At 40.8% G+C, this 25818-nt stretch overlaps 1 protein-coding gene across 5 annotated transcripts; it reads right to left on the bottom strand.

Moving 5' to 3' along the window:
• Positions 1-9: 9 nt before the first annotated feature.
• Positions 10-25818, bottom strand: LOC309697814 (suppressor of tumorigenicity 14 protein homolog). 5 transcript variants are annotated; one of them, XM_082519991.1, is made up of 22 exons: positions 25718-25818; positions 25403-25506; positions 23051-23127; positions 21605-21704; positions 20438-20568; positions 19452-19522; positions 18490-18683; positions 17297-17332; positions 16863-17091; positions 16204-16337; positions 15705-15802; positions 15430-15530; positions 13325-13458; positions 13129-13233; positions 12847-12954; positions 11276-11380; positions 6708-6812; positions 5207-5323; positions 4936-5119; positions 2999-3270; positions 2637-2773; positions 10-1748 (listed from the first exon to the last, which is right to left on the bottom strand). In XM_082519991.1, exons 3-22 carry the CDS (start codon positions 23111-23113, stop codon positions 1587-1589), a joined length of 2586 nt encoding a protein of 861 aa, XP_082376117.1. In that variant the 5' UTR covers positions 23114-23127; positions 25403-25506; positions 25718-25818; the 3' UTR covers positions 10-1586. The 5 variants fall into 5 exon arrangements, with proteins under 5 accessions (XP_082376117.1, XP_082376118.1, XP_082376115.1 ...); XM_082519992.1 differs by lacking the exon at positions 25403-25506 and having other exon boundaries at positions 10-803; positions 1577-1748; positions 23051-23265; XM_082519989.1 differs by lacking the exon at positions 25403-25506 and having other exon boundaries at positions 23051-23276.

Here is a 25818-nt window from a genome sequence, read left to right as displayed (position 1 = left end):
GGTAAAGATTTTTATTGAAACAGTGTAAACACATTATGATTGATTAAGATGACATGTTTCAAAGACATTCACAATACATCATCTGCAAGTTTGTTGTGGCTTATTTAAGATATTCAATCAACCACTTAATCAGCTTAGCAAGTTAGCAAGCGTAGAACAATAATTAATCAATAACCAAAATATGAAATCTTTAAATCGTCACAAGTAATTAAAATCATGATAAATGACAAACTGACCAAACAGCATGATTCAAGTCTTAGTAACAAGAGTGAACATATATTAAACATATTTTAACTTCATTAAAAGGAACAGTGATGGCATCAAACAACACTTTGACATTTTATCTCATGTAAAGAAAACAAACTAAGTACAATACATTTTTTGAGCAAGCTAAAACTATGTTGCTGTTTCATATAATTTTAAAAAATATAATTCTGGAAAACGTTCAGACTTCTGAGATGCAGAATCTCAAAGGCCCAGCAGTACTTCTTGTGCCAGCTGCCTCAGGAGTTTTTATGCAGTAACCCAGTGTGCTCATCTATCACTGTATACTTTAGATCAGCCACCAAGCAGGAAAAAAAACACTGCAATGCACTGTGATGTCTGCAGAAAAAATAATTTGTGCTGACTCGCTCTCGATTCAAGATTTTTACAAATCCAGTATCAGGAAGCAGGAAATATCACTGCAGAGCCATCACGCCCTCCTCACAGCCTGATCCAGCTCCTCCCTGCTACAGAGCAGTGCACGCCAGGATGGCCGATCGGAGCAGCTGATAGGAGAGGAGGTGGCAGCAGGGACTGAGCTGACATGGCATAAAATAAAACAGAAAGTTCACAAGCATCCATACATACATACCTTACACATACTGTATATATATGAACTAGTTATGCATATTTTAGATTTGCGTTTAGGCATATGTATTCGATAAATAATCGAGAATCTCTGCACCATAAATGTGCTATATGTGTTTTTATTGTCTGTGACATTTTGATGTCAGGTTGTCAGTACTGTTGCTGTCAACTGTGTTCTGTACACTGAGAGTAAGGGAATATCTGGAGCCCCCCCACCCACCCACACACACACACGTATGATTGACCAGTATAGAACACTTATTAATCTATAGTCTATCTAAGTTCACTTGCTAATGTAAACCTGTGAACAAATTGTGGTTTCCTGCTAAAAGCAATTTAGTTTCAGGCAGTACATGGTGTATTATGATGATTTAGTTTCATATTGAATAACAAAAAGTTTACTGGATCTATTTATTAAATTCCTGGCTAAACTTGGATCAGGGTTAGGTTAGGTTAAACTTCCAAACTAATGAAAATGCAGAGTATTTACATAGTAAACTTTGAAGTAAATGGCAGAATAAAACATTTCAACTTGGGGTTTTATAATAATGTGTTTTAGTTTTCAATAGATAATTGAAAGGCTGATTTTATTGAGCTCTCTTTTACGTCTTTGTGATTGCTCCTTAGCACTTTTCATGCAAACAATAAACAAAGCTGGGGTTCAAAATGTCAACATCTGGTTCGATTTCCAACAAAAATATCCATAATCCGGAGAACTGTTCACCTTCCTGCTGCTACACTCCACTTTTCTCTTTTATCCAGCTGCGGTATTTGGTAACTCGGGTGTAGACACCAGGTCTGAAACTTAGAGCACAGCCTTTGCCCCAGCTCGTCACGCCTGCCAGGAAAAAACGCCCATGGGAGTTGGCGACAGACAGGGGCCCGCCAGAGTCACCCTGAGAGTTAGAAAGAAGAGTCACAGCAGAACTTGACATTCAGCTCACTTAATTTACTGAGAAATATCTCCGACTGAATCCCAACAAGCATCACAATACAAACCATGTGAATTTCTGAAGGCTTTTACACACTAAAAACTGATGTTATTTTGCTGGAAGGATTTGTGGAATTTCTTTTCTTGAACCAGGCTCGATTTTCTGATCCGAATAATCATATCGCTGATTTTGGAAATCAGATGAAGCTGCCAACAAGAGCTCAAACTGCCTTGCAATGTGTACGACAGCTTTACTGCTGTCTTTGCCAAAAAGTGATTTCTGGTGTTTGCAGGAATTTAAGGTCTTATAAATAACTTGTTGACCTAAAATCTGTCAAAAATAGGTCAATCACATCTCTCATGAAGAATATCAATTAGCCAGAAAGTGACTTTTATATATGCTTTAATTATCCAGGTAAAATTAACATTGACATTAAAAATGTATTTTAAGCTTACTTGAAGTGATCAAAAAAGACCTGGATTGATGAGAATATGGGTACAAATAAAAAGAGAAGATATTTGAAGAATATTATGAATATTATGAAGATATTTCAAAAACAGACAATTTCTTTGTTTTATATGTAACCCTGTCATAAATCTTTTTCACGACAGTCTTTTTACTGATATAAGTAAATATATCAGACGTAAAAAAGAAAAACCCACAGACAACCATTGGAAATCACTTTTTGGCACAACACTGGCAACAAAGGAAATTTCTACAAATCAACTACAATAATTTCTACAATCAAATCAGTCGATCTGAGTCGAGTCGAGTCGTGGCCAGTCGATCAGAGTAGGCACTAAAGAAAAGGTGCTAACAACCAGATTGCAAGCATGTGTGAATGGTTTGTACCTGACAGGTATCCACGCCTCCTGAAAGGAATCCGGCACATAACATGTTATCTGTGACCCTGTAATACAGGAGGAGATTACACAACCGACTGCTGAAGATCAGAATTTCCGCCATCTGGAGGACACTCGCTGAGACACCTGAGAGACAACAAGATCAAATCATGTAGAGCTTGTGGATGAATAACAAAAAAAATAGATTCTGTTTGTAAAAGTTTATATTAAACCAAACTACCTCCACAGATCTGCTCCCACTAACTACTCAAATGTTTGTCTTTCTCATTATTTTATTCAAACTCATCACTTCCAGTGTGGAAAGAGCTTTGAGACGGGCAGTGTTTCAGTACTTCTTTATTATCAGCTCACCTCCCTGCAGGGTAGTCCCCCAGCCGGTGATCCAAGCCTCTTGGTCTGAGTGGAAGTAGTAGGTGGAGGAAGGCAGGCAGATGGGTCTGATGTGCTGGGTTAGGCTGACTCTGGTGTCCAGCTCCATCAGAGCGATGTCATTGTCTTCAGTGTATCTGTTGTAGTACCTGTGAGCGATGATCTGCTTCACACCCCTCTTTACTGTCCACTCATTGGTCTGGTTCTGCACATGGAGGCCTAAAAAGGCCTCCCATTGGTCAGCGTGAGAGAGCCTGTATCAATAAAACAGACAAGGCTGTAAACAACTTCTTTAACCTCAAATCTGGAATTGAATTTAAAATAAAATACTGAATTAGATCAATGATTATTAGCCATTCAGTGAAAAGACTAACTGTCAGGGATTCTAACAGCTAGTCCTTTTACTGAATGGCTAATCATGTAAATTAATAAATAGATCATTTTAAATTTATTTCTACTTATATTTAAAGGCATCTTTACTTTTACGTGGTTTTAAACAAAGCATTAAAAGGATTGAGGAGAGACTTGCATAGCCTCTTGTTTTTCTTAGTATTTAATGATGGCACAATAAACTACCTTTTGCCTGTAATAAGTCACTTTTGTATAATTAGTTTAAATACTTTCCGAATTCTGTTGACACTGTAAAACTGTCAAAGTATGCAAACGTTAAAACAATGTTTTGAACTGTTCCAAACTCAGAGTAAATTTGTTTGTTTGTTTGGTTTTTTACTGTCTTAAAAGTACAGAGTTTGTCTCCTGAATCCAAATTGGGAGTTGGTTCCCACATAAGAGGTGGCTAAAAGGCTCTGACTCCCATTCTACTTTTAAATATCCTGGGAACAAAGGTAAGCCAGGAGTACAAGACTTAGGTACCTGATTGTTCAAGACTTTAGGCAATTGTTGTTCTATTTCCCCGCTATATAAATAAAATGAAATTGAAATGAAAGTTGAATTGACCTTGTGTGTGATTAGAAGGGTTTTAATTTTGATTTTGGATTTAACAGGGAGCCAATAAGGAGAAGCCAGTACAAGAAAGAGATGCTCTCTACTCCCTGTCAGTGCTCTTGCTGCAGTTTTTATGATCAACTGAAGGCTTTACAGGAAGTTTTTAGTACCGCCAGATAATAACGACCTACAGTAGTCCAGCCTAGAATTAATAAATGCATAGGCTATTTTTTTTAGCATCACTCTCAGGCAGGATATTTCTAATTGTAGAGCTACTACTGCAAGAAAGCACTCCTACATTTCTGTTTAACATACACATTGAAGTACACATGGTGGTGAAAAATTCCAAGATTCCTCACAGGAAGCCATAGGAATGCCATTTAGAGAAAGTATACAATAATAACTAATAATTCAAAAACATAATGGGGTTCTTAGGATAGAGTTACATAACCTCCACATATTATTTAATATAGTCCACTACTTATTGGCAGTGAAAGCCCTTTTCAAGGCCATATTAACAGTGTCTGTCACACATGAATTGTTATAAAAGGATCTGTGACTGGCCTCAGACTACAGACTGAAACCTTACCTGAAATAAATTAAGCTGATCTGTCATTCAAGGTCATCTTCTGAATCTCGTTCAGTGTGTCTAAATGGCAATCATTAAAAAACATTTTTGTTTTTGTGAAAAAAAAGCATCCAAAGTGAGGCACATTGGATGCTCGGGGTTAAAATTTTGGGTCTGAGATGGAATTTCAGACGACACAACCAAAGAGTGAGAACTGGAATCCCAGGTAGAGAAAACTAGCATTGCACTGGAAGCTGTCTAGAAATTCCAGAGTAGATGACTATGAACGAGAGACTCAGGCAAGGTTTTAAAATTTTAGATGTCTGATCATGGATCCAAGTACAATCAATGATCAAACATCTGAACACTACTAAACACTCAGTACTTCAGATGGAGGAGCTCCTACTTGTAAACTGTAGTGTCTTGGACGCAGTGGGCAGCAGTCAGCAGCCAGCGGTCACTCAGCACAGAGGCTCCACACACGTGTCCTAGCCCCTTGAAGTGGAGGCTCACTTGCCAGGGCCACTCACCCACACTAGCTGACTGACCTCCCACGATACGAGTGCTACTGTACAGATTCGTCCCGCAATCTGAAAGCAAACACAGATCTCAATGTCCAAGTAACTAGAAAAGTCACACTGCAACCATCTGTGGGTGAGTGTGTGTGGTAAACGTACCACAGTTAGCCTCGTCAGAGCCGTCCTCACAGTCCTGCACTCCATCACACTCTGGGTTCAGTTTACTGATGCAGAGTCCATTACTGCAGTGGAAGGTGAACGCTGAGCACACTGAAGCTAAATGAAAGGAGACACACATGATATCAGTCCCTAAGAAAACTCTAATCTAACATGTCTGTGAAGGTTCTCAGTCATCCAGGTCATCGTAGTCTAAGGAGCTTGGAAAGAAAAGTTGCTTGAAGATGTTTCACCTCTCATCTGAGAAGCTTCTTCAGTTCTAAGGGTCAAATGGTGGAGAGTCCCAGATTTAAACCCAGTGGGAGTTTCCCCCAAAGAGGGACAAAGGACCCCCTGATGATCCTGTAGCTAATCACATGAGCCAAGGTGTGAAAACGGGTGTGGGTCACAATCAGCCAGGGTTTCGAGTGAGCTCATTGTGAAACCTGGCCCCACCCTATCATGTGATTTCCTGAGGTCATATGGCCCAGGGTGTGAGTGGGCGTTAAGGGGTCTGGGAAGGGATCTTAAGCTTATGTCTTCTATATTGTGTGATGATTCATGTGCCGAGTTGATTTTTTTTTCTATTCTCAAACTGATCTCCCTGTTGGAGCTCAGTCTGGGGGAGTTCTTTTTTTTCTCCTCGTCTTTCTTCATGTTGTGCATTTTCCATTGTTATAACTCTCTGACCTGTCTTCCCCATGTGATGTTTGTGTAATGTATGTATAGTCGGAAGGAATTCCTGCGCTGAAGACACGCACAACTGTCGTCTACAAACTTTGCCGGGTCCTGATGATTACCCTCGTCAGTGGTCCACAACTTAACAGTGTGTGGCTGAGCTTCAATCGACACTGGATCTTTGAGTGACCTAGTCAGTACAGCCCTGGCTCTGATATGAACCTGTCTTTTGCTCTTGTCTGTGTGAACGCTAAATTGATCATCATATCCTGTTTTATTAGGAACCTGAAAAGGAGTGTGTCACAGGAGAAGAGCATTATTGTAAATATCGAGTGTTGGGTTTTCATCTTTCACACCATGGACCACGAGCACTGTGCGGGAGTCGGGAGTACCATGAAGAAGTCACGTCTTTGGAAACTGTTACATTATTTATAATGAATAGTGAGTAAACAAACTAACTGTCACTAACCACAAAGTCCTGCATTTGGGTCCTGTTCGTGCCCTGAACCTGACATGGGGAGGTAGGTAGGTAAGTGGCGGGGTAGGGAGGTGGGCGGGGTGTTGACATGCAGTTGTTGCTTGTGAAATGAACTATCAGTTGTATGTCTGGGACTTTTGTATAAAGAAAAGAAAAAACTGTTCTATAGATAAAGTTGGGGGGGTGGGAAGGATTCTATCAGAATATTTACTTCATCTTCTTTTAAACAGGCTTTGTGTAGCTTTTAGCTCTTCTGAGACCAATTCAAGTTGAGATTTAATCCACATTTTTTGCTAAACCTTCTTTAACTCCTTTTACACAAAGAGATCTTTGATGGTTTGGACTCACTGCAGTTGAGCTCATCACTGTTGTCTCCACAGTCATCCCTGCCGTTACACTGCAGAGTCTTCTTGATGCACCGGTTGTTGCTGCACTTGAACTTTCCCGGACAAGCTGACAAGACAGAAAAAAAATCCCTTCATCTATTCGCCTAGTTCAGAGAATGCTGCAATCCTGTAATTAAACATTTATAAAATAAATAAATAATTCTATTTAAAATGATTTGGGTTCAGGCCTCCTCCTGGCATCTCCACCTCTCTGCTCATGTCATGGTCCAGAGTCTGTGACTCCGTGTTTATGTTTAGTTTATTAGTATTCTGTGGTTTTGGTTACCTTGGGTAGTTGTACTCTTCTGTTTCATGGTTCATGTTCCTATGTTCTGTGTCCCCCAGTCTGTGTTAAGTTGGTGTGTTATGTCATTGCGTGTATGTGTTTCCTGTTTTATTGTGAAGGTCTGCGTCTTATGTGAGTGTTTTCAGTTTGCCTCCCTAGTCTCGTCACGTTAATCACTCCCAGCTGTGTTCCCCACCTGTGTGTAATCTCCCTGTGTTCAATTCAATTCAATTCAATTTTATTTATATAGCGCCAAATCACAACAAAAGTCGCCTCAAGGCGCTTCTCAGTGTTCTCTGAGTGTATTTAAGTTGTGTCTTCTGTCATAGTAGTTGCTGGTTCGTCTGTGTTGTTTCCCCTCGGTCTCCCTGGGTCTCTCCGTATGTATTTCCCCAGACCTCCCTGCATCTTCGTTTCTGGTTTGTTTTGTTAGTTTTACCCAGTTTAGGTTTTCCTGTTTCACCTTCACCCACGCCATTGCTGTTTGTATTTTCTTTTGTTAAATAAATGGTAAATGGTAAATGGCCTGTATTTATATAGCGCTTTACTAGTCCCTAAGGACCCCAAAGCGCTTTACATATCCACCCATTCACACACAGGTGATGGCAAGCTACATTGTAACCACAGCCACCCTGGAGCGCACTGACAGAGGCGAGGCTGCCGGACACTGGCGCCACCGGGCCCTCTGACCACCACCAGTAGGCAACGGGTGAAGTGTCTTGCCCAAGGACACAACGACCGAAACTGTCCAAGCCGGGGCTCGAACCGGCAACCTTCCGATTACAAGGCGAACTCCCAACTCTTGAGTCACGATCGCCCAAATAAATACTCACCTGCACCAGAGCTGCCACCTTTTGGGTCATTTCTACAACTCCACACGTCTGCCACACCGCGGTCGTGACAGTACGAACCAGCCAGCATGGACCCTGCAGCACTCAATCCGTCCGAGGAGCTCCAGGATGACATCAGCTACAATGTGGAGATCCTCCTCGGGCTGTGGCTGGAGAATCCTCCGTACGAGCTTCGCCGCACTGTTGAAAACCGGCTACAACGGCTCTTTTCCGGCCTGCCATTGCTTCTAAAATCGCTTCCTCTGACCATGCAGGCTTTTCTCCGGCACACACCTCACCTTCTCTCAGCCACTCCTGCCTCGCTGCCCAACTCGCCGGATGTGATCTTGCCCGGCCCGTTGGAGCCGTCTGCGGGGAGGAAACGCCGATCGCGCCGCCGGCGCGCCACCCCACAGCCGGACGTTCGGGCTTCTAATTCGCCGGCTGTGGTGAGTGAGGACTCTTTTCCGTTTTCGGACTGTGTGACTGTTCATTCAGGGGCGGTGTTCTGTGCGGCAGATGATATTGTGAACAGCATATCACCTGCTCAGCAGCCACTCTCAGCTCAGTTAGCTGCCCTGCAGCCACTCTCAGTTCTGTCTCCAGTGTCACCAGTGTCACTTTAAGTTCAGTCTCCAGAGCCTCCAGTGTCACCTTCAGTTCAGGCCCCTGTGCCTCCAGTGTCACCTGTAGTTCAGGCTCCAGTATTACCAGTTTCACTCATTCACTCCATGCAGGGAGAAAGTCTAATTTCAACTCAAGGTGCTTTTCATAGTTTAGCCGCCATTGGCACAGTTTGCCGCTCCAGGGCTTCCCCAGAGGCTAGGTCTCAGTCCCCAGCTCATTCTGGACCCCTGAAGTTTAAGCAGCCACCTGAGAACTGCACCATGTCAGCGTTGCCTGGGCAGAGCCAGTGCTCAGTGCATTGCTAGTCGCCTTTGTGTCAGCTAGTGGCCTCCATGACTGCTGGCTTAGTAGTGACTTCTGCTGGAGGGTCCGAGGGGCCCGTCCGGCCTTCGTCTCCTGTCGTCGCTGGAGGGTCCAAGGGATCCGTCCAGTCTGCAGCGCCCCCGGCTTCCACGCCGCCGCCTGCAGCCTCGTCTGGTCCAGCTTCAGAGCCGTCAGCCTCGTCTGGTCCAGCTTCAGAGCCGTCAGCCTCGCCAGCTGCAGCCTCATCATCCACGCCAGCTGCAGCCTCTGCTTCAGCGTCGCCTGGCCCAGCCTCTGTGTCTTCATCCTCGTCTGGCCCAGCCTCCGTGTCTTCAGCCTCGCCTGGTCCTGCCTCCGTGTCTTCGCCTTCAGCGTCGCCTGGTCCTGCCTCGTTTGAGTCTGCAGCTAACCGGCCACTTTCTAGGCCACTGGCCAGGCGCCATCGCCGTCGTGGGCGGCCCCCAGACCCTCTTCGCCTGAGTGGCCGCCGTTGCCTTCCGCACGGCCGGCCCCCGGTCCGCCATCGCCTGAGTGGCCGCCGTTGCCTTCCGCACGGCCGGCCCCCGGACCAGTGCTGTCGTCGTCACCGTTGCCTTCCACATGGTCGGCCCCCTGAACTGACTCCTGTGCTGGCCGGCCCCCTGACATCTTCTGTTTTGGACTCTGTTTTCCTGTGCTCTGGTGTGCTTCTTTTCTTTTGGTTTTGGACTCGTGTTTTGTTTTTCTTTTTGTCTTTTGACCTTCTGGTGCTCCTGTTTTGTTTTTGCCATGAATGAGGAATTCCTAATAAGCATGGGACAAAATCTTGTGCTGTTCAGTGGTAACACTAATTGTCTTCAGAGCAGTACATCAGGAGTTTAAATCCCAACCACTAATGGCCTGTATTTATATAGCGCTTTTTTACTAGTCCCTAAGGACCCCAAAGCGCTTTACATATCCAGTCATCCACCCATTCACGCACACATTCACACACTGGTGATGGCAGCTACATTGTAGCCACAGCCACCCTGGGGCGCACTGACAGAGGCGAGGCTGCCGGACACTGGCGCCACCGGGCCCTCTGACCACCACCAGTCTAAGGTGGTGGTCAGAGGCTAAGGCCCCCAGGCTACATATACCAAAGCTATCCAAAGCCTACTTCAGTATATGAGAAAGAAATATATAAATGAAGCAATGCCCGCTCGGACGTTGCCTATATTAACAAGATCCACATCAGGTGTTGAGGGGCACGGCATGTTAATGAGTGGCCACTGGAACCAGGTTATGGTTCCAGTGGACAAGCTATGAGAAAGGGTATTATCAGAATGCTACTACACCAGTTACCCCTATGAAAGAGATTACATGAGGATTTGGGACCTATGAATTATTTAACGCCACAATTTACACTTACACTCAAACATATAGTTGCTCACTGTTCCAACATCTGTAAGAGTCCATAAGAAGCAACTGCTATTACTTTCTATGAGGTCTTCTACTAGAATATCTGAATACTGCATTACAGACAATCCCCCTCTGGCAGCACCATGTGGAAGGTCCTGTCCATTTGGCTAGGATAAACAAGCACATGGCTCAAAAATGAGCAGTGCCCAGAAAGGAATTGGCTGAAACACCAGAGGGGCAAAACACCATCTGCAGATAGCACATTCACTTCCTTTCAACCTGTGCACTGCCTGGATTGACGAAGAAAGCCTATGAATTAATGTGTCACACATTGGTGGCCACAACTGCCCGTGTGCTTAATGAATAATGCAGGCAGCAGAAACCCAAGAAAGAAGAGGAGCAAGAAAGTGAACCATCGTGAAAGGACGGGCCCCTGCATGGCATGTAGCAACAGCAGAAGAAGTGGCTGAGAAATCTTCCCAACAGCTGGACCTAACGACAGCACAGAGACACTGATCACAGCACAAGAACAAGCTTTAAGCACAAGATCGATAGAGACTGGGGTCTACCACAACAGGGAAGACCCTACGCTAGCAGGCAGGGCATACATGAAATGCCACAACCTAGTGGCTGACAGTTATATTTGTGCCACAAAACCAACCAATCACAGACTTGGATGCAAAAAATTCTGATTGGCTGTTTTGGTCTCCAGTCAGCTCACTAGCCACTGTAGCTAAACCCAGGCAAATATCCCAGAATGCATTTTGTCCAAAGCTCAAACGAGGCAGTTGTGGAGGAACGCAGAGTGGCGGAGTTTGAAATATTACTCTTTCTGGGTCACAACATAAACTGTGTTCATTTCTTCACTCAAAATAAATGTCTGCTCAAAGTGCAACACTTATACAATTTTTTTTAAAAATATTTATATACGCTCTGAATAGTGGCACAGAAATAACGCCATACTCCACAGATGCTCGACCTATTACAAAGCCATGATTTTGGTTTACTGCGAGTGATTTCTTTTTCTTTTTTTTGTTAGTATCCAAGACACGTCACACACAAAGCACAGTCACAAAGAAAACCCGTGTTTGTGTCTGGACTCACTGCAGTTGATCTCATCGCTCTTATCTCCACAGTCGTTCCAGCCATCACATTGAGAAATCTTGCTGATGCACAGGGTGTTGTTGCACTGGAACCTTCCTGGACAAGCTAATAAGACAAAAACAAAAATCATGTCATCTATTTATGTCATGGTACCAGAATTTTAGACTTCTGCATTCTATTTTTTGCAGGGTTATCTTTAGTTTTCTTCTTAGCTGTTATCAAGGTTTCTGCTTTGGCTCCAGTTGTGATTATGATAGTCTGTCTTTCAGTAACACTGCTTCTCCAGTAAGAACCATGTATTATGAAGTCTTCTTTCTGTGATTTTTCCTTGTTTAATCGCTTCCTTCTTTATTTTGCCAACCCTAGTCACCTGTGTTTAGTGTTCTGTTTTATTTTGTCTTGTTTCCCTGATTAGTTTCAGCTGGGTTCCCTCGTGTTTCCTGGTTTTTCAATGTTTTCAATACTTTCCTTTGTTACCTTTTGGGTTTGGATTGCCTTCAATAAAGAGTTAATTTAATTTAATCCCTGCCTGACAGTCTGCATTTGGGGTCCTCATTCACACACACACACACACACACACACACACACACACACACACGCACACACACACACACACGCACACACACACTTTACATCAACTCTGGCTGAATGAAAATACCTGTGCTCTGAAGCTTCAAGTGCCACTGAAAATCCTTCAAAACTGTTTATCAAAATATCAGAAGTCTATGAAAGCTGCTAAATCCGCCTTCTTGTCTGGTCTTATTTTGACCAATTGCCACAAGCCTCGCTCCCTTTGTGAATTTTTTAAAGGTATTTTATTGATAAAATTACAACTTCAAGGGCCCAGCTTTTATCGGTACTCTCACATCAAGTCCCAGTCCTAAATGCTTTGCTGTCTTTCAGCAGTTTGAGCCTGTATCTCTTTCGGATGTAGAGGAAATAATTGATCACTTAACAATCTCCATTCCCCATATGATATTCTTCCTGCCCGTAATTTCAAGGAAGCGCTGAACACTATTGGGCCCTGGATTTTATGTATATTGAATGCCTGACTGTCTTCAGGTTGTGTACCATCTGCCTTCGAGCATGCTGTTGTACAACCTGTTATTAAGAAGACTAATCTTGATTCTAGTGTTCTTTCAATTTAGAGGCCAATTTCTAAACTTCCCTCTTTGTCAAAAATCCTGGAAAAGTAGTATGTAAACAACTTCTTAGATACCAGTGGTATTAGTGAAAAGTTCCAGTCTGGCTTTAAGACCAACTACTTGATCTAACCTTGATCAAAGAATGTTATTGCACTGCTGAGTCTATTCAGTCTTCTAAATCTCACTTAAAGACTCATTTTTTTACTTTGGCTCTGACTTAGGTTAGTTTGACTATCATTTGGCTGGTTTCTATGTTTTTCTTGTGTTGCTGTTGTTTTGCTGTTGGTAAATGTGTCTATTTTTATTGGCTCCTAACTTGTGAAGCACTTTGATTGCCATTGTTGTTTTTAATTGTGGTATATAAAAATGTTTTGATTTGATTTGATGAAATGAAATATGTAGAAATTAAATTTCTGCTTTACTCACTGCAGTTTTGTTCATCTGTGTTGTCTCCACAATCATCAATCCCATCACACAGCCAAGATTTGGGTTTACAGTGACCATTTTTGCATTGTATCTGAGATGCGTCACATGCTAAGCAGAGAAACAAATTGAACACAACAACAATAAAATGCTACAGACTGAGAGTGATTTACAGTTTTTTTGAGGTCAATTCCAGTTGATATTTAATCTGGATTTTTTTTTGCTAAACCTTCTTTTATTCTTTTTAGACTTCATACAAAGAGATGTTTGATGGTTTGGACTCACTGCAGTTGATCTCATCGCTGTTATCTCCACAGTCGTTCCAGCCATCACACTGAGAAATCTTGCTGATGCACAGGGAGTTGTTGCACTGGAACCTTCCCGGACAAGCTGATAAAACAAAAAGTCCCTTCATCTATTTGCCTGGGTTGGAAAATGCTGAAATCCTTTTATGAAAATGTTTTTTAAAAGTCCTCTTTACAGTCAGTTGGGATGAAGGCCTCATACTCAGCAGTGAAACCCTGGTCAACATAGGAGGAGTCCGAGTTAAACGTAATGGTCACCTTGTTGCTTTTGATGGTGATCACTCTGCTGTTTAAGCCATTGCCACACAACCTACAACAAAAAAAGAGATAGACAGACACACACTGAGCTGTCTGTCAGTCTGTCCATCTAAACAGACATACATACAAGTCCTAAAATAGTGTTTTCAACACAGTCTAGTGACAGGGGATGAATAACTAATACTTTCAGTACATAATAATGGATTGCATTTATATAGCGCTTTTCAAGGCACCCAAAGCGCTTTACAATGCCACTATTCATTCACTCTCACATTCACACACTGGTGGAGGCAGCTACAGTTGTAGCCACAGCTGCCCTGGGGCAGACTGACAGAAGTGAGGCTGCCATATCGCGCCATCGGCCCCTCTGGCCAACACCAGTAGGCAAGTAGGGTAAAGTGTCTTGCCCAGGGACACAACGGCCAGGACAGAGAGGGCCTGGGATGGAACCGGCGACCTTCCGGTTACAGATGCGATTCCCAACCTCCTGAGCCACGGTCACCCATACAGTGTGATTCTGTTGAATAACACAGAACAATACTCGTCCAGCTACAGAGAAGCTTCATGACCAAACAGCCAAATGTATAAACTCAAGTTTGTTCCTGAAATGTAAATTTGAGCCAGAAATCTGAGCTACAGACTCCTCAAATAGATCCAATCAGTCATAAGCTCAGGTACTTAAATCCCCCCACCCCACCCACTCAGTGTGCAATATCACTGATCACACTCCACCTCACAATGCACCTGCTCCTCAGAGGGCATGTATGTGTATGTATATATATGTAAACGTGTATGTGGAAATATGTGTGTGTACATATGTACGCATGCATGTATGTATGTGTGTGTATGCATGTATTTATGGGTGCATCCATGCAGGTGTATGTGTAACTTGTACATATCTTTCTTGTGTACATTTGTCTGTGTTATTGTGTAAATACGTATGCTTTTGTGTACTTCACACACATGGAGAGATGCCAAACTGCCTTTCATTGTTTTTGTAACAATGGCAATAAAAAGCTATTCTATTCTATTCTATTCTAGTCTATTCTACATGTTGAACTAGTTGGATGTGAGAGAGTAACTTCTTATTTGTACCAGAAAGAACACCGCTCCAGTAATGTAGCCAAGAAAAAACAAAAGAATATGTGACTTTTTCATGCAAAGCATGACTGCACAACTTACTCAAAGGTTAGAACTGAGTCTAATTTTACCCCCTTTAGATTGTAGCAGTTGGCTTCACATTAGCATGTATGGGGATGAATTTCAAAATTGTTGATGTAACTTTCAAGTAATTTTTCAAGTGGCCTTGAGCGAAAGCTTTGCAGGCATGAAGAACAATGACCCATGAACCATTCAAGTATAAAAAAGGGATGGGGCAATGTTGTGCCAACACATAACCAACTACAGTAATTCTACATTAATTCTGATTCTGTGGTCATCACCCAGTGTGCCAATGGTCAGCACAAATGCAGTAAGACAATTTTTTTTTGTTTTAAGCATGCTGTCAATTCTAAAATAGGAGTTTTTCTACACCTGGGTCTGTATGATCTCAGATATTAGGAAAATCCTTTATATGGTCACCGTGCGCACACAGCTGTGCCTGTGAGCACACAACCTCCATCCACCTGCTGTTCCAACATTCTGTTTGTGAGCATCAGTTCATTAGTAAAAAGTTGGCTTTTTAGAGAGGAGCTTGTTTCAGACTGCGCTTAGAGGCTACATCAAAAGCCCATTATCAGATATATTATTATTATATGAACAGTGAATCATGCAAAGCTACTCTAGTCCAGTCCAATAACAAAAAATTGAGATGAAAATGAGCAGAATAAATCAAATTTAAGGCAATATTCACAATTTGAGTGATCAAGTCATAAAACTCTTCTGACACATTGACTTGTGGTCTTTATTTGGGACTTGCTGACTCAGAACTCTGCAGTCTTAATTTTGGACTCATGCAATCCCACCACTGACACGGATGATGTACAAAGTCAGTAAAAGGAGGCATAAACTGATGCTTACTTACCTTTCACCGTTGATGTCAACATAATCATGGGGGCAATGCTCACTTTGATTTCCCACAAAGAACTTTTTGAAGTCAACCTTCACAAATTTTTCCTTTGCAACCTGAAAATCAAATACAGCTCAAATGTAATTATTAACTGAGAAAATGTTGTGAAAATGGATGTCAAGGTCATCACAAATCTGATGTAGATGATAGCAACCCCTTATTCATTTTTTTATTCTTAATTTTTTAATTTTTAATTTAAATGAAATTAAAATAGGATCTTGAGGACTTACCTCGATGTTCCACACACATGATGTGCTTGGAGGGTAATTGGAGGGGAAAAATGGTGAAGAGAACAAGCCTTTGTCTTCAGTCATTGTGCCACCACAATCTGAACAACAGATAGTTCATCACTATACTCAGCTTCCATCTATTAAGTTTCTAATATCACAAGAATCAGCAGAAATGTCAGGAGATGGCGTTTACACTGACACAACATAATCCTGCAGGTCAACTGAATTCTATTTCCGTACACATTCAAGTGCATAATCCCAGTTACAGTGACATGTTTTTGCCAGTGAGCTCAAACTTATGGGGTTTTTTTTATTGAATAATTATACATTTCTGAGAATGCATCAGTTTCTTGGAAGACAAAATTACACATTAATCTATGTATATAAGTGCAATATTATTTTCATGAAATTCTTTGAGACCCAGTGAAAACAATTGTTTCTTTTTTTCCTTAAAAAAACATGAAGAAGTGATAACTGTTCACAATGTGTCTGCATTTACTTAGTTTAGTCACAGGAATCTGGAAGTAGCTTGCTTTGAAGCCAGGGAAGTTGTTCTCCTCATTTGTGACCAGCGTCAGTAACATGACGTTTCCAGAGATGAAGGATAATGATTTTTGAGGATGACCACACTGTCTGAGAAAAGAACGGATATATTAACTTTTAAAGAGGAACTTTAAAGAAGCCTGAAAGGCCTGTTTTATTTCTGATAACACAGAGCAGTGATACCACAGTCCTGGGGCTGGATGCATGTAAAGATGTGAAAAAGAAAAAAGAAAAAACATCCCAAGCATTTATAAAGGAAGAATGTGTCATACAAATACACAGCTCTCCCATATAGCTCAGACCAGATCTACACAGTTTGGTTTTTAAGTTAGGCAGGAATTAAGGTAGCTTTCCAAACTAAAACATCTATCTACATTATTACAAACTTAGCGTTCAAAAACTTCTTTGCAAACAAATCCAACAATAAAAAGAACAAGTGTATACACTCATACACTTTTCTGCCTTTTCCCATACACATAGCTTTAGCTGTGAATTTGCAAAAATTCATGCATCCACCCCTGAAGTATATCTGCCCATCACTGTAATAAGCTAAAATCTCAAACACACAGAGGTAGATGACAGTTTAAATTCTGGGAGAGGGATTATTTGTCTCACTCTGTCAGAGCACGTTTCTCTATGGGAGCCAGCGAATCATAGGCTTTGATGAAGTCGTGCTGACAGTCGTCCTCCAAGATCAGACTCTGGAAGTCAAGCCTAACTCGGTGGCCCGGGTCCGCACGAAGCCTCCACTGCAAGTTGAGATTTGCAGGATAAAGATAATAGGGAAACCCTGGAGAATGAACAAATCCAGGGTTTCTGACGTGGATGTCGAAGAACGTCCTCTCTGAAAATACATTGAAAAAAGTTCTTGTTTGACCCACACCAGCACTCCCATGAATGCATCACTTTTTTTCCCCAACAGGATATGAAGATACAAGCTTTTATATTTTGTAACCTATTTACCTCCATAAACAGACTTCTTTACATTTTAATTTTAATAAAGTTATATACTTTACTACACAAATGCTTGCAGGTAAACCAGTTCTCACCAGTTAATGGGGTCCTGGCCAAGCGTTGATCTATAGCTGTGAACACAAAAATACATTTATTAAGACACCACATATCAGTTCTTCACTACTAACTCAAATTTCATGATGCTGAAAATGTTCAGATAAATACTGGTGGAATTTTCTTTTTTAATCATGTATGATTTTATTTTGCTGTAATGTAATTATTTATTATTCAAGGTCACTCTGGTTAGCATTTGTTCAGTTAAACACATCAAAACTCACATAACTATGACAATAATGATATCTTGTTGTATCACACACTTCTTTAACAGTCTCATAAAGTCCCAAATAGTGTACTTTTTGCATTTTCAGATAAAAGCACTTTTGTGAGCTTTTTTGCCACATCAGCTGTCGAGCATGACACCTGAAACTTTTTTGCAATAGTAGCGGCACACACTGAGGCTACATCCACACTAATTGTTTTCTCTCCGTTTTGGCCTCCCGTCCACACTGAGACGGTGTTTTCACTGATGGAAAACGCTCTCAAAAAACGCATGTTTTCAAATCTATCCGGGCTGGTGTGGACGTAGCCTGAGTCCCCATTGCCTTATTAGATACAACGCAGCAGTCTAGCAGCCACTAGAGCAAATCCAGTGTTTCAAAGACTTCAAAGTTTCTCACCACTGGGAGACAACAGTGATACAGAAGTAGATATGTTATTCTAAGTGGTCTCCAGCAAACATCAGTGTTGCATGTACCACACACTATAAGCCATTTTCAGCAGTCGTGCAACCACTTAGGAATCCCTGTTATATTCTGAATCATTTAAATCAACTAAAATCCCGCTGTGAGGGAAGTGGATACCAGAAGATCTCAGATATATGTTAACTTAATATTTTTAAAAAAAAGTAAATATGGTGCTTTGAGTTCAAAGGCTCATATATTAACCTAACTTAGATCATTCCTGCACTTTTCAGAACTTTTGAGATGGTTGAAGAAATGTGTCCTCTTATGGACTATGTGCATCTTCCTGTCTCATGCTGCCATCTGTTAGTCACTGCCGAGTCATATACCTGTTGGAAGTCTGAACTACTTCCTTGGCCAGAACGACCTCTTGACCAGAAAGCAACATTTACTCCAGGAACTCATTTACAATGGCAATTGATTGGGTAACAAACCACAAACAAACCTGTAAAAGAGTGTAAATTGCATGGATCTATGAGCTGTCAAACCTTGTGAGATGATGCTGCTGATGTTCAGGGTGTCACTGGGTTTCAGCAGCCCTTGTCCCTGTTGGCTCCATTCACTTTCTGCTGGAGGCTCCAGAGATTCAATGGCTTCATCCACAGTGGTTTGCTGAGGGACGGGGACATCAAACTTCGACTCATAATACACCACAATGCTGTCGTCACCGCTGTCACCCTCACTGCTCCACAAGACACAGAAAGGATTTATACAGACTTTATGTGCCCCACTGAACAAGAGAGTTCAGTATTTTAGGTACAAACCAACCCACCATATTAAAACCAACCATTGAATACTCTACAGATGTATAGAGTTAGCAAGTTTTGCACATAGTCCAAAAAAATTGAATCAATAATCAGGTTCAGACCTCCTGTGACATAAAAATCAGCACAGAAAAGGGCTACAGCTCAGCGTTTAACATCATAATCCCAGACATCCTCAAAACCAAACTGGCCATATTTATAAAACCTAATTTATGTATTCAAAATATTAATATGTGCATTGCTGGTAAATATGGACCCAATTTTGAATACCCCTTCTTTTTTCATACCTCCCAGTCTTACACATGTGGTTTTAGTGTCAGGGTCACAAGGTTATGTTTAGGCTGAGGTTTATGATTAGGCATTCATTTCTGATGGTTAAGGTAAGCGGCTAAGGAAAGCATTGTGTCAAAGACAGGTCCCCCCTAGGATAGCAACACCTGATATGCGCATGCGCGTGCGTGTGCGCATGGCTGGGCATGGCTGCCTTCTGACCACCCCGGGAGGCCATTGCATCTTGATCCATGTCACAGTTGCACCGACTCTAATGAACTGACTGTTGATTCAGCACCTTAACATCTTCAACTAGATAAGCTGATCACAGTGAACAAATGACAAACACACAACATTTAACAGTCAGCATGACACCATGGCCACTGACAGGCAGTCAAGTTTCTATTTCACAGTACCTGAAAGCCTGGACGGTGTTGCAGTTGAAGTATTTGGCCAGCATTGAGTTTTTGAAGTAAATCAGTTTCAGCTGAAAGAGAAAAAAGTCACACATCATTGCAGCGGCTTCCTTTAATTGCCTCAACAAAGACAGAAACACACAACAGAGGAAGCCACAGGTTTGTGATAACATCAAGATTACAATACAGATTCATAGCAAGCAGTCATTTAGCAAAATGAACCATGTTGTAACTGAATCATTAAGCAGTTAACCCTGCAATTTAATCAGGTCTCATTGTGTGGATATATGCATGAACTGCTTTCATTCTTTGTGGCACAGATTAAACAACAAGATCTTGATCCATCTCGACAGGATGGCATCACACAGTCGCTGGAGATTTGTCACATGCACAGTGACATGTGAGACTGTGCATGTGACAAAGACCAGTTGAGACCAGTTGACTACTGTGAAGTCAATGTCATGTTCAAGAAACCAGTGACATGGTGCAGCCACGAGAAGTTGAGTATCATCATCGAGCCCAAAGAGGCCCAAAGTGTACCAACAAAATATTCCCTACACCACTACACCACCACTACCAGGATGAACTGTTGACACAAAGCAGGATAGGGCCATGGTTTCCTGCAAATACTGACCCTACCATACAAATGTAGCAGAAGTCAAGACGCTTAAAACTGGGCAATGGAAAAAAAAATTCATAACATAGAAAAAAGTCTTAGTTTAAAAATGTGAGATGTTTTCTGTCTTCTATTGTGAATAAAATATTGGTTTATGAAATGTACAAATCATTGCAGTCCTATATTGTACAGTTCTTTTGATGTTACTGAACAGCCACAGTTTCCTGTTCCCAGCCGACAGGAGACGTACCCAAAGTGGATTCAGAGATGCTGTTCTGCAAACCTTGGTTGTAACCAGTGGTTAAAGTGATACATGCGATACAGCATACATGGAGAACACCCATCATGCCGTGAGTCTGTTAGGTCTCACCTGTTGGCTGACTTGAGCAGCCAGCTGAGTAAACTCTGAGCTGCTGGGATCTTCATGCTCTGGCAGGAATCGCTGGTTGCTGATTCCCATGGAGCCGATGTAAATTCTCTGCACCGTGTCATCGTTGTGTACTGATGACACATATGGATGTTTCAATATTGAATATATAATTACCAAAATTTTCAAACAACTGTTTGCATAGAAAAAGCCATAACTAGCTGTGAAAGTCCAATTCAGAAAAGTCACCTGGTGTTATACCAATTACTCCAAACCAAGTTTCAGTTTATTTTTATATTATATTATATTATATTATATTATATTATATTATATTATATTATCAAATAAAGAAGCTGATGTGTTATCAAAACAAGTGTCTGCATGTTTTCACTTCATGGATGAAGCAGGATGAACAGGTGAAAGAAGTAAACTTTTTCAGTACTTGGGGAAAACAAAAAAAGCAATATTATAAAATTAACTAAAAAAATATATAAAGTTCCTTATAGTTTGTGGCTGTGACTCAGCAGGTTGAGCAGGTCATTTGCTAATGACTTAAATGTTTGGTGCTTTGATTCCTGGCTGCTACCGTCTACATACCAAAATATCTTTGGGCAACACACTGAACCCTGGGTTGCTGTTCATCAGGGTGTGAATGTTAGACAGAAAGCACTTAGAAGCAAAAAAGCGCTCATATAAATGTGTGTGTGAAATAGAAATGGTGTATCTCAGTGCACAAAGTAGTAGTATTAGTAGAAAAGCAATTTAACTGTCCACTACATTTCTGTAATCCTACTAAATCAAAGTTCAGACTCTCAGATTGAAGACCCAGTTGGAATTTTGGCAGTACAATCACTAAATCTGCAAAAAAAAAAAAACATCACTTAACCCTAATCCTTGTAACTGTAAAAAATAGAAGCAACAACTCCCATCATTCTGAAAAGAAAGTTCATGTGCTCTGTTAGCCCAACCATGACTGTGGCATTGACAGAAAACTCAGAATGTCCTCTTGACAGCACAGTAGGACTGATATAGATTGTATAAATGGTGAATGCAGAGGTCTCCAACTCATAAAGAATTGCTGGGTCTTTGAAGGATACCTGCTGTTACTCCACTGAGCTGAACGAACTGCACACCTTTACAAATGAGTAAAGTTTAATAAAGTCTACTTACGATTAAGCGTCACCAAAGCCAGAAAGGATACTATCAGCAGACCGACTCCTATCGACAACCTCTTCTTGGACAGACTGCAGTTTGTGCAACGGTCACCATACTGCAGACAGGAGACTGTTGTTAGAGTTTGCTCAAGATGCAGATTTGGTCACTTAAAGAATCAAACAATATATTATAAGGAAGACAACGACATTGATCAAGAAACATCTTAGGACTGGAGTCAGCACAAATTGACTCAGTCAGTAACAAAGTCCTGCAAGGATGCATTAAAAGAAACACACAAACAAGGATTCTCTATGACAAACATTTAAGCTATGGAAAATATGAACTATAAGAGGAAGCTTTTGGCTGCTGGCAATGAGACAAGGGCAGAGAAAATGAATTGTAATCGACACTTAAGGAACGTTTTATTTTATATATTTTTGTCAAGTCAGAAGTAAAAATATTGAAGAGGAGAAGGTGGAGTGCTAAGTTACTGGGAAACACTAGATTAGTTAAGGTTTGCTAGCACCTGCATCCATAAAGTGTACAGCTGAATTACACACATACAGACAGCTGCTCATTGTTGTTAATACATTTCAACATGTCTCGGTCCTGGGTGGGTGACCCAGTGCTTTGAGTTTCTTGTGTCTCTGAGTTTTTGTATTAGGATCTTAGTTCTTTGTTGCCCCAGTTTATTCTTTAGTGTCTTAGTTTGGCTTTCTTGTATTCTCTTTAGTTTTCTGAGTATTTAGCTGCACTCTGTGTCTCCCTGTTATTGTTCTCTGTGTTTCTTAGTTGCTCTGTCTCCCCTAGTCAAGTCTGCGTCTGTGTTACATTTCCTGTTTTACTTTGAAGGTCTGTGTCCTACGTGAATGTATTGAGTTTCGCTTCCCTTGGGTCTCGTTATGTCCGATTTCTCCCAGTTCAGTGACTTCAGTTAGCAGCTGTAGCTACAGCCACACTCCCAGCTTCAAGCCTTAAGAGTATCCAAACCAACAAGTGGTCTAAAAATGGTTAGGGTTATTTTTATGAAATAAAACCAGTTACTGCGACTCATGTCCACCATCTGGATTAGTCACTGTTTTCATTAATGCTATTTTTAGGCAGCCTTCTGATGACAGCCTGAGAAATTACCCCAACTTCTCGCTATAAGTGGGCGGTTTCTCAAAAGGCAGAAATTCAACCGTTTCCTTCTCTTTTTTTTTTTTTTACTTTTTGTGATTAGCGTTAGGGTGGAATAAAATGATTAATGAGATTCTGTCTCTTCTAAAGAGAAAACAGTGGTGAGAGAAAGACTACAAGACTGTGTGCACAGATTATTTAGCGGTGCACAGAATTTGGAACCATTAACAACATATTAATATAAAACAAGAACATCTCTGTTTTTTAATCTAAGCTGAAACCAACAAACCTGTTCCTGATGTGACATAATGGGCAGGTTAACATTACAGATACTGGACTCACCTGTCTGGTACTTAAACTCTCCTGTGAACCCAGTAAATCCACAGTGTCAGTGTCCCAACTCATGGTTCCCAGGGGGCCTTAAAAAAAGATTCAGTGTGGTTTATTGTCCTCTTTATTTTTTTTAATTTTTCTTTATTTAAAGATCAGCAGGTCTCTCTCTCCCTCTCTGGGTAGAAACCGACGGGTTTGTGTTGGTTCTTATTCGAAGCTCAGTTCTGGAAAAAGACTGAGTACAGAGATGAAAGATGAGATTGGTGGCCTGTTCTTTAAACCGTATTCAGATTCTGATATATGTATGAATCATCCTAATTTTAATCACATCAAATTATTAAGACAGAAAAGTCTTGAGTTTTTGAGATATTAATCTGAACATTAATATCTCAAAAACTCTCTAAAAAGATCACATTTTCACCGCTCGTCCTTTTCTAAATAAATCTGTTTAATTTGGGACAGTTGCACTAAAAAAGTCTGAGTACCAGATGGTTGATACATAAGTCAGACCCATGTTTGGGCAAAAGACAACAAGTACCATTTTTTTTAAGTGGTTTTATAGAAAACAGTACAGCAGCAACAGTTTTCTCCTTTTTGTACAAAGTTTGTCTTTCATGCACTTTGACACTTTAGTTTGGTTTTTGTTTTTACATGTTGCTATGATGTAGTAAAGAACAATCACAGGGACTTCATGAGTTTCAAAAAGTGTTATTTGCAAATAAATAAATATTTGTCATTGGTGCCGCGACCAAAACCTCTGACTGCACGCTCACACTCATTTCTGCTGATGCCCCGCCCCCACAGGATGTGTGTGGTCTGTTCAAAAAGAACTAAAAGAAAACATATCAATTTAAAAACATTTTTCTAAGAATGCTGACATGACCAGATATATATCTATTTTCTAAATGTCATCACTATTTTACCTCACACCATAATCCTTTCTAAACCAGAGCGCATCATGGAAACTCATATCTGATTGTTAGCAGAGATTTTGCACTTGAGAAAAAAGATGATAAACAACAAAATGATTCTGGAAACTAACAGAAGATGAATTTCATTAAAAATTAAAACAACAATAATGCATATTAATCCAAATATAAGAGATAAATGTAGTAACGCTGTGAGATCATATTTGTATTTGAGAAGAACTCGTTTAACTGAAGATCTGATTTTTTCTTCTTTTGAAAGCTTTAAATATCCTACTTGTCCGTTGCTTCTGTCAGTGTGGGAGCAGCAGCACAGAGTCTTTAATGTTGTGTTTGAATGCAACTTCAGCAAAAGTGACTTAAACAACCACAGTAGATTTATGTGTCAGAATAACTTAACAATTTAGTTTATTTTACCGTCTGTGGGAAAATAGAACTTTTGGCTCAGCTAATTTAAGTATCCCAATATGTCACAATGATACACCAGTATTCACAAAAGGCAGCAGGGCTGAGCACACCGCAGCAATTTTTCACCACCTCTTTTAAAGTTAAAAAAAATTTTTTCCTTCAATTCAGCCGGCGGGACAAAAAATAAACGACATAATAATATTGAGTGCGCAGCTGCAACTCAGCTGCTAAGTTGTACCTGCTCCACCTGCACACCTTCTTCTCTTCAAACGTTTAAAAATACTGGCGACCACCAGTGATACCCTGCAGCCTCCTACTAGATACACCTATGATATCAACTAGTTATCGAATTCACTAGATTTTCAGAAACCTTGAGCTGAAAACCAGGAGCCAGGACGGCAAATACACACAGTCCTACCGCTCACAGAGAACTGCCTCAGAGCATGAACACTTCTACTTAAGTAATGAACACTTTTGCCACCTTTGACTATCAAACAACATAACAGACATGAAGGTTAAATAATAATAAATATTGTTTTAAAGGAAAATGAAAAGTGGATTCATTATATAAAAATGTAAAACCATTACATCAGTGAAACACTGTTCTCACTGCTATATCATTAGAAAAGAATTAATTCAAGTTGAATTGACACTTGAAGACAAAACCTGTTTATTGCAGACTAATCTGTTCATTCAAAGCTGTGCGTGTGTGTGTGTGCGTGTGTGTGTGTGTGTTTTGATGTGGTTTAATCTCAGTTAGTTTAACTTCAGTTAGCATAAAGAGATTCTGATTTGTTCATTTTCTGATGATTTAGTTATGTTATGCTTGCAGATCCACATTTACCGTACTTACATTTATATAGTAATGCATAGTTTCACTGACCAGTTACATCCTTGCAGCACTTTATTCTAAATTTCAAAAAGTTGATCTATATCACATCCTGTGAGGTGACAGTGCTAACTACTGTAGCACATCTTGTGCCTCAAGACACAATGTACTTTTGCGCTATACGTGATCACAGCTTACTATTGAGATTCCTCCATGATCGGCAAAAAGCAGCAGGAACCCTTGAACCTGGGAATCTGGATTAAGGTGGTGGGAACATTTCTTGGGACATGGGCAAGGTTCTCCTTGAATTCAAAAATTAATTTAACTTAATTCAATTCACCACTGATCCATGAAACTTTGCACAGACATGGCATATTTGACCAGGACAGTATATAATAATTAATATTGCTCCTTAATGCTGAACAACAGATGTAATCATGTTAAACGCCAGATTATTCAACTGCATGTACAAAAACGATTAGAATAGTTTGTATGAAGACAGAAAACACTCACCTTTGACTTATTTTTCAGCTCAGAGGTGTTTACGTGGTTTTCAGCTGCACACGCAGTCGGTTGTTTTAGCAAACTTCAGCAGATGTTTAAAACTGTCCACA

Source organism: Aulonocara stuartgranti, assembly GCF_965226115.1.
Source record: "Aulonocara stuartgranti genome assembly, chromosome: 20".
Lineage (NCBI taxonomy): Eukaryota > Metazoa > Chordata > Actinopteri > Cichliformes > Cichlidae > Aulonocara > Aulonocara stuartgranti.
This window is presented reverse-complemented; position numbering and strand designations above follow the sequence as displayed.

Coding starts and splice junctions, on each gene's coding strand:
- LOC309697814 (XM_082519991.1), bottom strand. CDS start 23,113: ATGAGTTGGGACACTGACACTGTGGATTTACTGGGTTCACAGGAGAGT. Junction 17,092..17,296: donor GGCCAGGACCCCATTAACTG/GTGAGAACTGGT, acceptor ATGTATTTTCAG/AGAGGACGTTCTTCGACATC. Junction 3,271..4,935: donor CAAGACACTACAGTTTACAA/GTAGGAGCTCCT, acceptor TTATTGATACAG/GCTCTCTCACGCTGACCAAT.